The sequence below is a fragment of the Leguminivora glycinivorella genome, chromosome 17 (assembly GCF_023078275.1).
Source record: "Leguminivora glycinivorella isolate SPB_JAAS2020 chromosome 17, LegGlyc_1.1, whole genome shotgun sequence".
In the NCBI taxonomy this organism is placed as follows: Eukaryota; Metazoa; Arthropoda; class Insecta; order Lepidoptera; family Tortricidae; genus Leguminivora; species Leguminivora glycinivorella.
The window spans coordinates 2,342,355-2,354,883 of record NC_062987.1 but is presented as its reverse complement, the minus strand read 5'-3'; the positions used below and the strand labels follow the sequence as shown (position 1 = coordinate 2,354,883).

At 39.3% G+C, this 12,529-nt stretch overlaps 1 protein-coding gene across 1 annotated transcript in view; it reads left to right on the top strand.

Annotated features, from left to right (window-relative positions):
* The window catches only part of LOC125235125 (interference hedgehog), a 142,815-nt gene that overhangs the window by 103,677 nt on the left and 26,609 nt on the right, over positions 1-12,529 (top strand). The window contains exon 13 of the mRNA XM_048141559.1: positions 6,592-6,748. Coding sequence (XP_047997516.1) covers positions 6,592-6,748 — 157 coding nt within the window. The remainder of the gene's footprint in view (positions 1-6,591; positions 6,749-12,529) is intronic.

The following is a 12,529-nucleotide window of genomic DNA, read 5'->3' as shown; positions in this document are numbered from 1 at the left end:
AATAATACCATAAATATCCCACCAAACGGACAGCATAACTTTTTTCGGGTGTGGCTCTGTTTTTGGTGCCTCTATTCCTTTTTTGTTTGGAGCTAGCCACTGACGTTTGCGTGTGTGATTTATATATAAGACCCATTTTCCATCTCCAGTGATAAGATGGTCCAACCAGTTGAATGTGCGGCGAAAAGACAGAAGTTGTATGCAGATATCGGCACGGCGGTTTAGTTGATCTCTATCAAGTTCGTGCGGTATCCAAACACTGTATTTGTAGTTTTTTCCCAACTCGTGTAAATGTGTTTCTATGGTGACATGAGAGCAGCCTAACTCGGTAGCAAGAGTACGACTCGTTAGCCTCGGATCTCCTTCAATTAAGGTTTTTAATTTGGCTACATCAATCTTCACCGGTCGACCAGACTTAGGTTGATCTGATAATGAAAAGTCGCCACTACGAAACCGCTGGAACCATCGTTTCGCCGTGGCCTCAGACACAACTTCAGGAGCAACACGCTGACATATATTACGCACTGCTTCGGCGGCTGAATGGCCAGACTGAAATTCATGTAGTAAGCAATGCCTTACATGCACTTTTAATTCGTCCATTTTCTTCCTTATATTAGCTCGGCGACAGCTAGTGAATGACTGACGAGAAACTGTGCGACTCGCCCTTTATATACTTTCGACCATAGAAGATTCTAGAACTCTCTCAAAAATTTTATGTGGAATTCAATCGATCGCTCATTACTTTCTTACCAACCCAATATTAAAATAATGGATAAATTTAAAAGTGGAAAGTTACACCCTTGGGTGAGACTTGAACTCACGGCCTTCGAGTATCGATCTAGAAGCCGTGAGTTCAGGTCGCAGTAAAGGTTGTAATTTTCCACTTTTGAATATATTATAATTCTAATGGTATCAATTGCAGACGCTTCTGCTAGTTGAAATAGTAGATTGTACAAGTGCATGAAATGACCAATTTTTACCCGTGGCAATTTTTTGTACCAAAATGGACATTTATGCCCTTGTTGTGCACTCTGCTTTTCAGTTTGATTGCGAGGAAATAATTATATTTTTCACGGAAATTTACTCCACTAAATTGTCGCAAAACGAAAGGATACATAATATACATAACCAATTCCCGCCAGCAAACTTTTTTTATTTAATTTTCAACATGTGATCAGAGTTTCAGACGCTTGGTTTTCAGCTAAGTCAAACATTTTTGAACGATAATCGACTCCTATTTTATGTGACTTACTAAATTGAATGACGGAAAATACAGAATTCTAATAAATTGTGGCAAAAATAATATACATAAAAAAAATTGTCATATACACAATTTTATTGCTCAGTAAAATTTTTCAATATGTTTTAACTGTTTAGCTGTTGAGACATTAGTCTTAAAAGAAAATTTTGCTTTATGCTCTAGACCATAAAATGCGATTTTATGTCGTCTACGCACGATATAAAGGTGTACTTTTTGAGTATGAGAAGTGAAAATATTTTATTTGCAATCGAGTAGTACACAATTTGGATATCATAAAACCGTGGAAAAGGATTGATTAGTTTTATATTCAACTATGGGAACAAATCAAATTATTTTAACAAATATTTTGATTTGTGTTTTTTTTTTATGTAGTCACACTACTATATACAGGGTGGTTTAACACCATGTACCTTCTCGGGAATATAGCGTTATATAAGTGCAGCAGAGTAGATTAGTGAAGGTTGGAATGAAAAATTAAACATCATCATCCTCCTTGCGTTATCCCGGCTTTTGCCACGGCTCATGGGAGCCTGGGGTCCGCTTTGACAACTAATCCCAAGATTTGGCGTAGGCACTAGTTTTTACGAAAGCGACTGCCATCTGACCTTCCAACCCGAAGGGTAAACTAGACCTTATTGGAATTAGTCCGGTTTCCTCACGATGTTTTCCTTCACCGGAAAGCTACTGGCAAATATCAAATGACATTTCGCACATAAATTTCGAAAAACTCATTGGTGCGAGCCGGGGTTCGAACCCGCGACCTCCGGAACGAAAGTCGCACGTACTTACCGCTAGGCTACCAGCGCTTTGGAATGAAAAATTAAACAAAAAATAAAATTAACAAATTTGCCAACTTTTGGCCCTGGTGATAACCCTACATGCACATACCATATTGTTAGATTAAGGGATCGCAATCGGGAAATCTCGGACATTGTTTACATTATTTCCGAGCGTTGAATACACTGATGTATGAATGACGCATGTCAAATACTTAAATGAAATAATGGCAAAAATATGATTATCAATCTTTATTACATACTTTTAACCATTTTTAACACTATTTTCACGTTAACATCCTACGGTGTTCAAATGTTCTTCCATCTTCGTAGGTAAATGCATGATGTCCCGTGACGGTGTAGCACATGATATTTAATATTGTATGTAATTAATGTTTCCCTGAATTCTGGCGATAATACCGCAGTATTTTTTCATCAAGTCTAGCTGCAAGGCCCGCGGGTTGATTCGTTGGTCATTTTGTGCTTTTTCGTGATAGCCACATTGGGATAAGTTTGTAATCTATATAATATAAAGCTACAACCCGACTGACATTTTTCAAAAAATGGGCAGAAGGAGTTTTTGCGGGTGGCAGTGTTTGGTGTTGTCGTATAGAGTTTGGTCCTGCGACCCCGGATAGATCAGACCGTCGGTCTACCGGTTCCGGTTAAAAAAATGTTGGACGGCCTGGCCAAACGGCTGGACTTAGCCGGGGAGTGTTCGACCAAATGTCATAGAGGACCCTGGGCAGTTTTTGACGCCGCCATGTTTTTTTCAAAATGGCCGACTTTTTTTTTTGACGATTTTTCAAGTTTGTCGTAGAGAGCTCAAATTTTGGTCATAGAATCTCTAAGCGGCCTTGATTCGAATGAAATAAAAAAAAATTGAAAAATGCTACAAATGTGGGAAAACTGGCCACTTTTATTTTGTATGGCAACTTTTAAACCGTAAGAGATAGCCGGGGGGTGCTCGACCAAATGTCATACAGGTCTCGGAGTAGAAAAAGTTGCATTAAAAAAAATTCTAAATGGCCGACTTTTTTTTTGAAAAATTTCAAAATGGGCCTAGCGCGCTGAGATTTGGCACACGGGTGGAAGGTCACCCCAAGATTTATATTCAAAAAGAAAATTTTGAAAAATTCAAAATGGCGGCCTTTGAGGGCCAATTGAAATTTGAATGGAGGTTTTTCTTTTAATTACCATAGCTCCGTAACGGTACAAAGAAGTGAAAAGTGCTCAAACAAATGTTATACAGTCACCCGAGGTCCATCGAATGGCATTAAAAAAAAATCAAAATGGCCGACTTTTTTTTTGAAAAATTTCAAAATGGTCCGAGCGCGCTGAAATTTTGCACACGGGTAGACAGCCACCCCAAGATTAGTATACAAAAAGAAAATTTTGAAAAATTCAAAATGGCGCCCTTTGAAGGCCAATTGAAATTTGTATGGAGGTCCTTTTTTTAAATCCCCATAGCTCCGTAACGGTAGGGAAAAGGTTAATAGTGCTTGAACTAATGTTGTACAGTTATCTGAGGTCCATCGAATGGCATTTACAAAATTTCAAAATGGCCGACTTTGAAATTTTTTTTTATTTTCGGTCCGAGCGCGTTCAAATTTGGCACGTGGTAAGAACGGGGGCCAAAAATAGAAATGAGAAAAAAAAATTTGGAAAAGTCAAAAACGGTGGCGAGAGGGGACAAAGTCAAATTTCCCTACCAGTTTGTATGGAGGTTTTTTTTTAAATCCCCATAGCTCCGTAACGGTAGGAAAAAGGTTAATAGTGCTTAAACTAATGTTGTACAGTTATCTGAGGTCCATCGAAAGGCATTTACAAAATTTCAAAATGGCCGACTTTGAAATTTTTTTTTTTTATTTTCGGTCCGAGCGCGTTCAAATTTGGCACGTGGTAAGAGCGGGGGCCAAAAATAGAAATAAGAAAAAAAAAATTTTGGAAAAGTCAAAAACGGCGGCGAGAGGGGACAAAGTCAAATTTCCCTACCAGCCTGAGGGAGCGTTCTACAGCCCGACGGTCATTGCTCCGGTCCAAGTTCCGAGCTGCGTACAGACAGTGCTCCCACCAAGCAAGAAAATATAAGTAAATGTGTCTAAAAAGCGACGCGGCGGGCCGGAGGCCCGACGCGGAGCTTCGAAACCCAGCGAAGGCCGAAGGCCGAGCTCCCTGAGAGGGGCGCCAACTTCCCTACAACCCCCACAGTAACTACGCGTAGGGCCGAAGGCCCGGAGCGTGTCTGAGGCTCCCAAGCACGCGAAGGCCGCAGGCCGAGCTGCGGGCAGAGAATGCTCCCAAGCAGAACAATAATTAAAGTGTCTACAAAGCGACGCGGCGGGCCGGAGGCCCAACGCGGAGCTTCGAAACCAAGCGAAGGCCGAAGACCGAGCTCCGCGTAGGGCCGAAGGCCCGGAGCGTGTCTGAGAGCCTCCCAAGCACGCGAAGGCCGCAGGCCGAGCTGCGGGCAGAGTGCTCCCAAGCACGCGAAGGCCGTAGGCCGAGCTGCGTACAGACTGTGCTCCCAAGCACAACAATAATCATAAGTGTCTTCCCCAGCGAAGGCCGAAGGCCGAGCTCCGCGTAGGGCCGAAGGCCCGGAGCGTCCCTGACCGGCACGCCGGCGGACAGGGAAGTTGGAGCTTAAACACGACCCAATAGTAAAAGTGTCTTAGAGAAGCGAAACGACGGGCCGGAGGCCGCAGGCCGTAGGCCCGTTGTGAGCTTCTCAAGACACTTTTACTATTGGGTCGTGTTTAAGCTCCAACTTCCCCACAACACCCACAGTAACTACGCGGAGGGCCGAAGGCCCGGAGCGTGTCTGAGAGGCTCCCAAGCACGCGAAGGCCGCAGGCCGAGCTGCGGGCAGAGTGCTCCCAAGCACGCGAAGGCCGCAGGCCGAGCTGCGTACAGACTGTACTCCCAAGCAAAACAATAACAAAAACTATCTTAACAAGCGAAGCGGCGGGCCGAAGGTCCGACGCGGAGCTTCGAAACCCAGCGAAGGCCGAAGGCCGAGCTCCGCGTAGGGCCGAAGGCCCGGAGCGTCCCTGATCGGCTCGCTGGCGGTCTGGGAAGTTGGAGCTTAAACACGAGCCAATAGTAAAAGTGTCTTAGAGAAGCGAAACGACGGGCCGGAGGCCGCAGGCCGTAGGCCCGTCGTGAGCTTCTCAAGACACTTTTACTATTGGGTCGTGTTTAAGCTCCAACTTCCCTAGAACTCCCACAGTAACTACGCGGAGGGCCGAAGGCCCGGAGCGTGTCTGAGAGGCTCCCAAGCACGCGAAGGCCGCAGGCCGAGCTGCGGGCAGAGAGTGCTTCCAATCCAAGCACACAAAGGCTAAAGCAAAAAAGCAAACAAGTAAAGCAAAAAAACAAACAAGCTAAGCAAAGAAACAAAAAAGCAAAAAAGCAAAGCAAAAAAACAAACAAGCAAAGCAAAAAAAACAAAAAAGCAACAAGAAAGACCGCGGGGCCCTCGGGCCCCGCGCACCTTTAAAAAACTAGTCTAAGTGACTAATATCAGAAGCACCTAAAATTTTTTCTATGCCCATCCTGATGCGAGAGTGGATTTGGTTTGTTACTTTTGTTAATAATCAGTCACATTACAGTTCCATTGCAGTTTCACGTAGAGCAAATTTCAATAATCACGATGTTTTAACATAGGCAATTTTAGTTGAATAATTATGACATTAGATGAAATGACAATACCTATCATTTCAAGCGTCAAACATCTTATCAATTTTCGACCACGTAAAGAGTTTTGCTGGTCATTGAAAATGTAACCTATTAATTTTGCGAACCAAATAATAGTTAAGAACTAGGTCATGCATGAAAAAATGTACGCCCGGCTTTAAAAACAGTGATGTGAAAAGCGGTTATACCAATTATTACATTATATCAGTCTAAGTAAGATAAACATAACTTTTTTTATGATAAAAGAGGTCGCGATATCTTCCTTAATTGTTTATGCCTTCATGTTTATGATTAGTAGTCAGTGGTTGTCATATCTAATGTCACTTGAACAATTTTTGTGTTGATATTATTAAAAATATGTATGTAACCTAAGCTTTCATCTGATAAATCCACAAAGAGAACGGTCCCTGAAAATCCTGCGACGTTTGTTATCGGTGTCGGAAACAGATCCAAAATGGTACGGCATCAAATTAACACCAGTAAATGTTCTGTCATCTAACGATTGTTTACAAGTAAGGTCATTGACCCTGTCACCTGTTTAGGGTTTGCACCTAGTACATTTTTACAAAAATGTTTGAAAGGCTATAACTTGAAAATAGTTAAAGTAAATTGTATAGTTTCTAGGGGAAAAATGTTGTCCTAATGCTACACTATCTCCCATTTCCCGAAAGGATCGTGGTCCGATTCCACGCGGTATATAAATTAAAAATCGAAATAAGATGTCATATATTAAAGAAAAAATATATATATTAGTTTTATATTAATAATCCTATTTTGCGATCTATCAGGTTCAACTAAGTCTTGAACTCGTAATTTGGCCATTGACATAATTTTGATCATTGTCCTTTCTTTTAGATTCCGCATAGCAGCCGTATACTCAAACCAGGACAACACCCAGGGTCGGAGTAGTCCCCGTTTCTACTTACAAAGAGGAGGCATAGAAGGCCCACGGGCCCCGGACCTCATTGCGGCTGAGCCTGTGTCTCCAAGCAGTGTGAGACTTAACTGGACGGTAAGTTTTTTTATCTGAGCGACGTCCAAAGGCTCCTGCTTACTACTCTTTTCGCAGACCCCTTCTAAAATGTTTGCAATAGGCGAGACGACTATAAAAATCTAATTAGTCCGTCAGTTAGATTATCAAAGAATTTTAGACACGTATTTTTTCTTCTTCTCTATTCCATACCTGAATTTCTTGTTGACGCTTTAAATTAGATTGTAATTATAGTGTATATAATATGTATGTGTGTGCATGACTTATTGACATAAGAAAATATATGTATGTATTGTGCTTAATTATTGTTATTATTTATTTATTAACAACATTTTATTTGATATTTTATTTATTCTAAATATTCGTAATGTAATGTGTTTGATTCAATTAACTTGTAGTATCAATTTTAATTTAATTTGGATTTTAATGTAATAATTTTTAATGTATTTCAACCATTTTCTTGTTAGTTGTTTGTCTTTTTTAATGTTTGCATGTTAATATATAGAAATTTAATGTAATTGGTATATGTATACCCAATTTCAAAATTGTACTTTGTATGCCTATCGGCGAAGCATAGCGCTCTGACTGAATTTTGTACCAACATTGTTACCTATGTTTACAAACAAATAAATCGTTTAAATCGTTTAAATCGTTCTCGTAAACGAAAAATGACGATGGTACAGTGCGTTGAAGTTTACTTAGAAGTGACGTCACAAGCCCCTACTCCGGAACTTTGATGCTCTATATCTTTACTTTATTAATTTATTAATTACAAAAAGCGAAAAATATGTGTTCAGTATTTTTGGACAATCTAACTAACGGACTAAACAGAATGCCATTTTTTTATGTAGTACCTGTACCTACCAGAGTACGTGGTTGTAGTTTGCGCGGCGGCGGCTGGCTTGGTCTTACTAGACTGTTCATCATAACCAGAGGTCGGCCAAATGGGCGTCATTGCTCGCAATAACATGAACATGACTTGAAAGTTTGATTGATTAATGAAATAAATGATTGATGATATAATGATAATGGTTGTCTATTGTTTGCCCGACAGTCATTTAACATAATATTCATATGCCCGAATCTAACTTGCCTGAATTTCATTTGCCCGAATTTGTTTACCATAAAAATTGTATGACATACTGGTTGTTTAATGTTTATCCGAACATTACCTTCCATAATGATACAATGCCATACTATTTGTTAGCCATATTATTAAGTACAATAATATGGTTTAATATAATATTCAAACACCATAAGCAATTATTGCCATATTAATTGTTGCCCATATTTGAACCTACTTTCTGATAGCAGTTTCATTTTCCAGGGTGTCACAGTTCTAACCTTTTTTTTTTTTTGTTGACCCAAGCATTTTCATTTTCCAGGGGGTTACAGTTCTAACCTAACCTAACCTACTTTTCAAGCAGTTTAATTTTCCAGGGGGTCACAGTTCTAACCTAACCTACTTTCTGATAGCAGTTTCATTTTCCAGGGGGTCACAGTTTTAACCTAACCTAACCTTCTTTCCGATAGCAGATTCATGCTCTAGTACTTCTAGTAGTGTCGCCTCTGTGATAATTAAGCATTTCGATGATTCTGCCAAATCACATTATGGAAATTGACTTTTCTGGTCGCTAATTTGGATGACAAATGATGGTATGGAATGTGTTACGTAATTGGGTGATTCTAAGTTAAGAGGTAATACGTTGTATGGAGTGACGGCGCGGACTTTTTTTTTGTTTTTTACCTATTTGTTTATTTGTATTAGTTAAAACTTTCAATTTGAAGTGTTTACAAAGAGGACCAGTCAATTTATTTGTTTTATCGTGTTTTATAAGTGACCAGGGGAAATACTCAGTCCAGGGGAGATACTGTTGCACAGGGGAGGATACTTTGTGACCAGGGAAGAGACAGTTGTATAAAAAATTTAGTTTAATTTTTTAAGAATTAATTTTATTTATCGTTTATTATAGCTCCTACTGGCAGGTTCATCAACAGCCTCAACTAGTGCCATTTACGCCTGTCCATCAGCCCGTCTCGATCCAAAGTGCCGTCCGGCACAACCATTACTTCTAGATTCCGTTTTCCCCTTCCACGTCAAACACGTTTTTCATAATGTTGTCATACGATAATTACCATTTACCTCGAAATCTGTCAGTAAAGTACTATATTTTAGGTCATTTCATTAAACATTATTTACAAAATCATGACATTCGGCCATCCGTCAGCGTGCAGTCGCCTGGCGCACGCCCCACACAACCAAAATCACCAGTTCTAGAATAAACTGAAAGACTTGAATATAATTATGAGGCATCAATTAATCAAGTATTACAGATTTTTCACATAAACATTGGACACATTTATTTATACTAAACAATCATGACATTCGGGAGGTTAAGTTTTTGTTTAAGTATCCGACTCGGCATGTCACTTTTGTGAAATTGGAGAAAAAGATTTCTTTTTATGAGTTTCGTAATTTCATAATAAAATTAATTAACCAGTGTGAGAGACCCTTAGGAATAGGTACCATTCAAGTTAGTGTCAAGCAACTGACGTTACGTCATAACAAATTAATCCTAAGAAGTACCTTTAGGCCGTACAACACTTATTAAGTCAATAAATTATTTCTTTGAATAACTCGATAACAGAGTTACGACACTAGTTTCTTAGAAAACTTGATTCTACTTTACCTAAAGAATCTTCCCTTAAAGTTAACGGAAATCAATAAAAACACGTTGTTCTTTCACAAAACTATCAAAAAAAAACATTAACTTCACACGTGTATCCACGAAAAGTCAGGAAATTATACTTCTTGCCTTGTTAATGAAATAATGACATATTGATTCTTAAAGACGTGTTTACCTCACGCAAAAGACAAAATGTCACACATAAAACGGTCATTGCGTCATACAAAAGACATCACCGTATCACATACAAGACGCCTCTGCGTCACACAAAGGACACCTCTGTGTCACATACAATACGCCACTGCGTCACATAAAAGACACCTCCGTGTCACATATAAGACGCCACTGCGTCACTCAAAAGACACCTCCGTCTCACATATAAGACGCCACCGCGTCACACAAAAGACACCTCCGTGTAATATATAAGACGCCACCGCGTCACACAAAAGACACCTCCGTGTCACATATAAGACGCCACCGCGTCACACAAAAGACACCTCCGTGTCACATATAAGACACCACTGCGTCACACAAAAGACACCTCCGTGTCACATATAAAGACGCCACCGCGTCAACCAGAAGACACCTCCGTGTCACATATAAGACGCCACTGCGTCACACAAAAGACACTTCTGTCTTTGGTACGTGACGGTGACGGTTATATACCATGCCGACCAAAACTTTTCAATGTACATTTTTTTGTGTGTAAATCCCTAATAACAATCGATCACCACCACCCATGTATTCCCGAAACATTAAACGAGTTGTTGTTGATTTTAATTGCATGGGGATTATCGCAATGGTTGGGATGTTTGGCACAGCAAATATACTAGGCACGTATTTAAAAAAAATAAAATGGATGGAAATTAGAACTAGACGAGGGGACAGTAACGGTTATGATTAAAATGCTATCATTACTAAAAAAGTCCACTGTTAGTTAGCTACCCTCAAATATTTTAAAATACGAGTTGGTATTCTAGGTAAAACATTATTACAAACAATCGAAACAAATAAAATAACACTAAAAATAACCGTCACTCAGTCAAAAACGGAGAGTTAAAAACGGGTAGGTACGTGTAAAAATATCAATAGGTACCCATAGATTTAGAATATATTTTTGAATTATACTTTTTGTTACACGTTTTCATTATTAGAGTCTGGCTAGCCAAATATTGTTGACAGATATTTCCTTGTGGTATCACCAATTGTCTATGGTTTAAAAAAAAGGCTAAAAGTCTGCTGTCAATTTATGTCACTTATTCAAATTGTTCGCGGGTTATTAAGGGTAAATCTTAAATATTATAACAATGACGATACCAAGCGAGGTCCGCAATTTGCTGTTTAAGCTAATAAATAATTACAACCAAGAGCGAAGTCGACGTGAAGCGGCATATAATGAAAAACTGCAATGTTTACAAGTCGTAAACAATATAGTAGGTTGGTGCTCTATTAATATTTTGATACTTTAAGTACTAGTTCTAACATTTGCCTAAAACTTTGATTAAGTATGTGAATATAATAAAACTTAAATCTCATAAACAGGAAAGGAGTGTAAAGACAAGGAGAAACTCGAAGCTCTGGAAAGTATTAATAAAATAAAAATATTGGAACGTAACGACTTACTTACGAAAAACCAATATTTAGAAGAAATCAGTGAAGTGACTGGTCAGTAGTAATTTGATATAAAAATATAAAAAATAAAATAAATAATATAATTTAGCCTATATACGTTCCACTGCTGGGCACAGGCCTCCTCTCATGTCTGAGAGGGCTCGGGCTATATAGTCTCCACGCTAGCCCAATGCGGGTTGGAGACTTCACATAAATCTTTGAATTTCTTCGCTGATGTATGCAGGTTTCCTCACGATGTTTTCCTTCACCGTAAAGCTGGTGGTACATATTAAATGATATTTCGTACGTAAGTTCCGAAAAACTCATTGGTACGAGCCAGGATTTGAACCTGTGACCTCCGGATTGAAAGTCGGGCGTCATCGTCATATCCACTCGGCCACCACTGCTTATATGGCAATAAAAATATAAAATATATAGAAATATCTTGGTGAAACATGTCTATATATGAGCGGCAAAAATGTCGATAGTGCATTTTCTTTACCTACCTACTTAACATATTAAACAGACATTTGAAATAAAACTCTTTTAAACGGATTAATCGCGTATATTAACATCATGACCTACGTTTCGAGCCCTTTACAGCACTCGTCTTCACAGGTTTCTACCCCTAAGACAGACATTTGAACCTTAAAAAATGTCAATTACCACCATTAATTGGATCAAATGCTAACAGATTTTGTCAAATTTCTGTACATATATTAGCAATTTCTATTGATTTTCAATATAAGTGTGCACAGAAAACAAAAATATTTTCTAGTATCAAAACTATATCTCCTACTATACCAAATGTGACCAGCCCTAGATTTTTTGAATTTCCCGCCAAAAGTTGGGGCAATATTTCATTAGCCACACTCTATAAGACTATATATGCCACTAAACTATACTAAACATCCCATTGAACCACTTTGAAGGTTAAAATCTAAACCAAGATATAGGTAATCACAAATCACACAAGAATTGAAACACTTTGTTTTTATAGACCGATGGTTGTGAGCGTGAAGATCTCTAGACACTTCTGAGATATTATAGCTCCTACTGGCAGGTTCATCAACAGCCTCAACTAGTGCCATTTACTAGTGTTGAGTTCCTCACTCATGAGGCACCTCATTTGTACCACTCATATTGGTGATTTGTCGCAGCACTTCACACGGAAAAAATGTATTACATCACACCTCAACTCACCTCACCTCATTTTACTCATAACCTCGCGCGCAAGTCTCGCAACACAAACACCTCATGCCACACAAATCATTCACAAACTTCAAATCATTCAAAAACTCATCTGTCACACGCGCGCCTCGCGGTCCTCAAACTCCCTCGCGAGAGTCGACACTTCAAAATGAAGCGGCTCATCGTCTATGTCACCGAACTACAAACTTTATTGCCGAGACAAAAGGTCCACCGATACATTTGTACCGGAAATCGCTTTGTACCGGAAGACCTCACCGCGACAATGTCACATTACCAACATTACTTCAAAAAT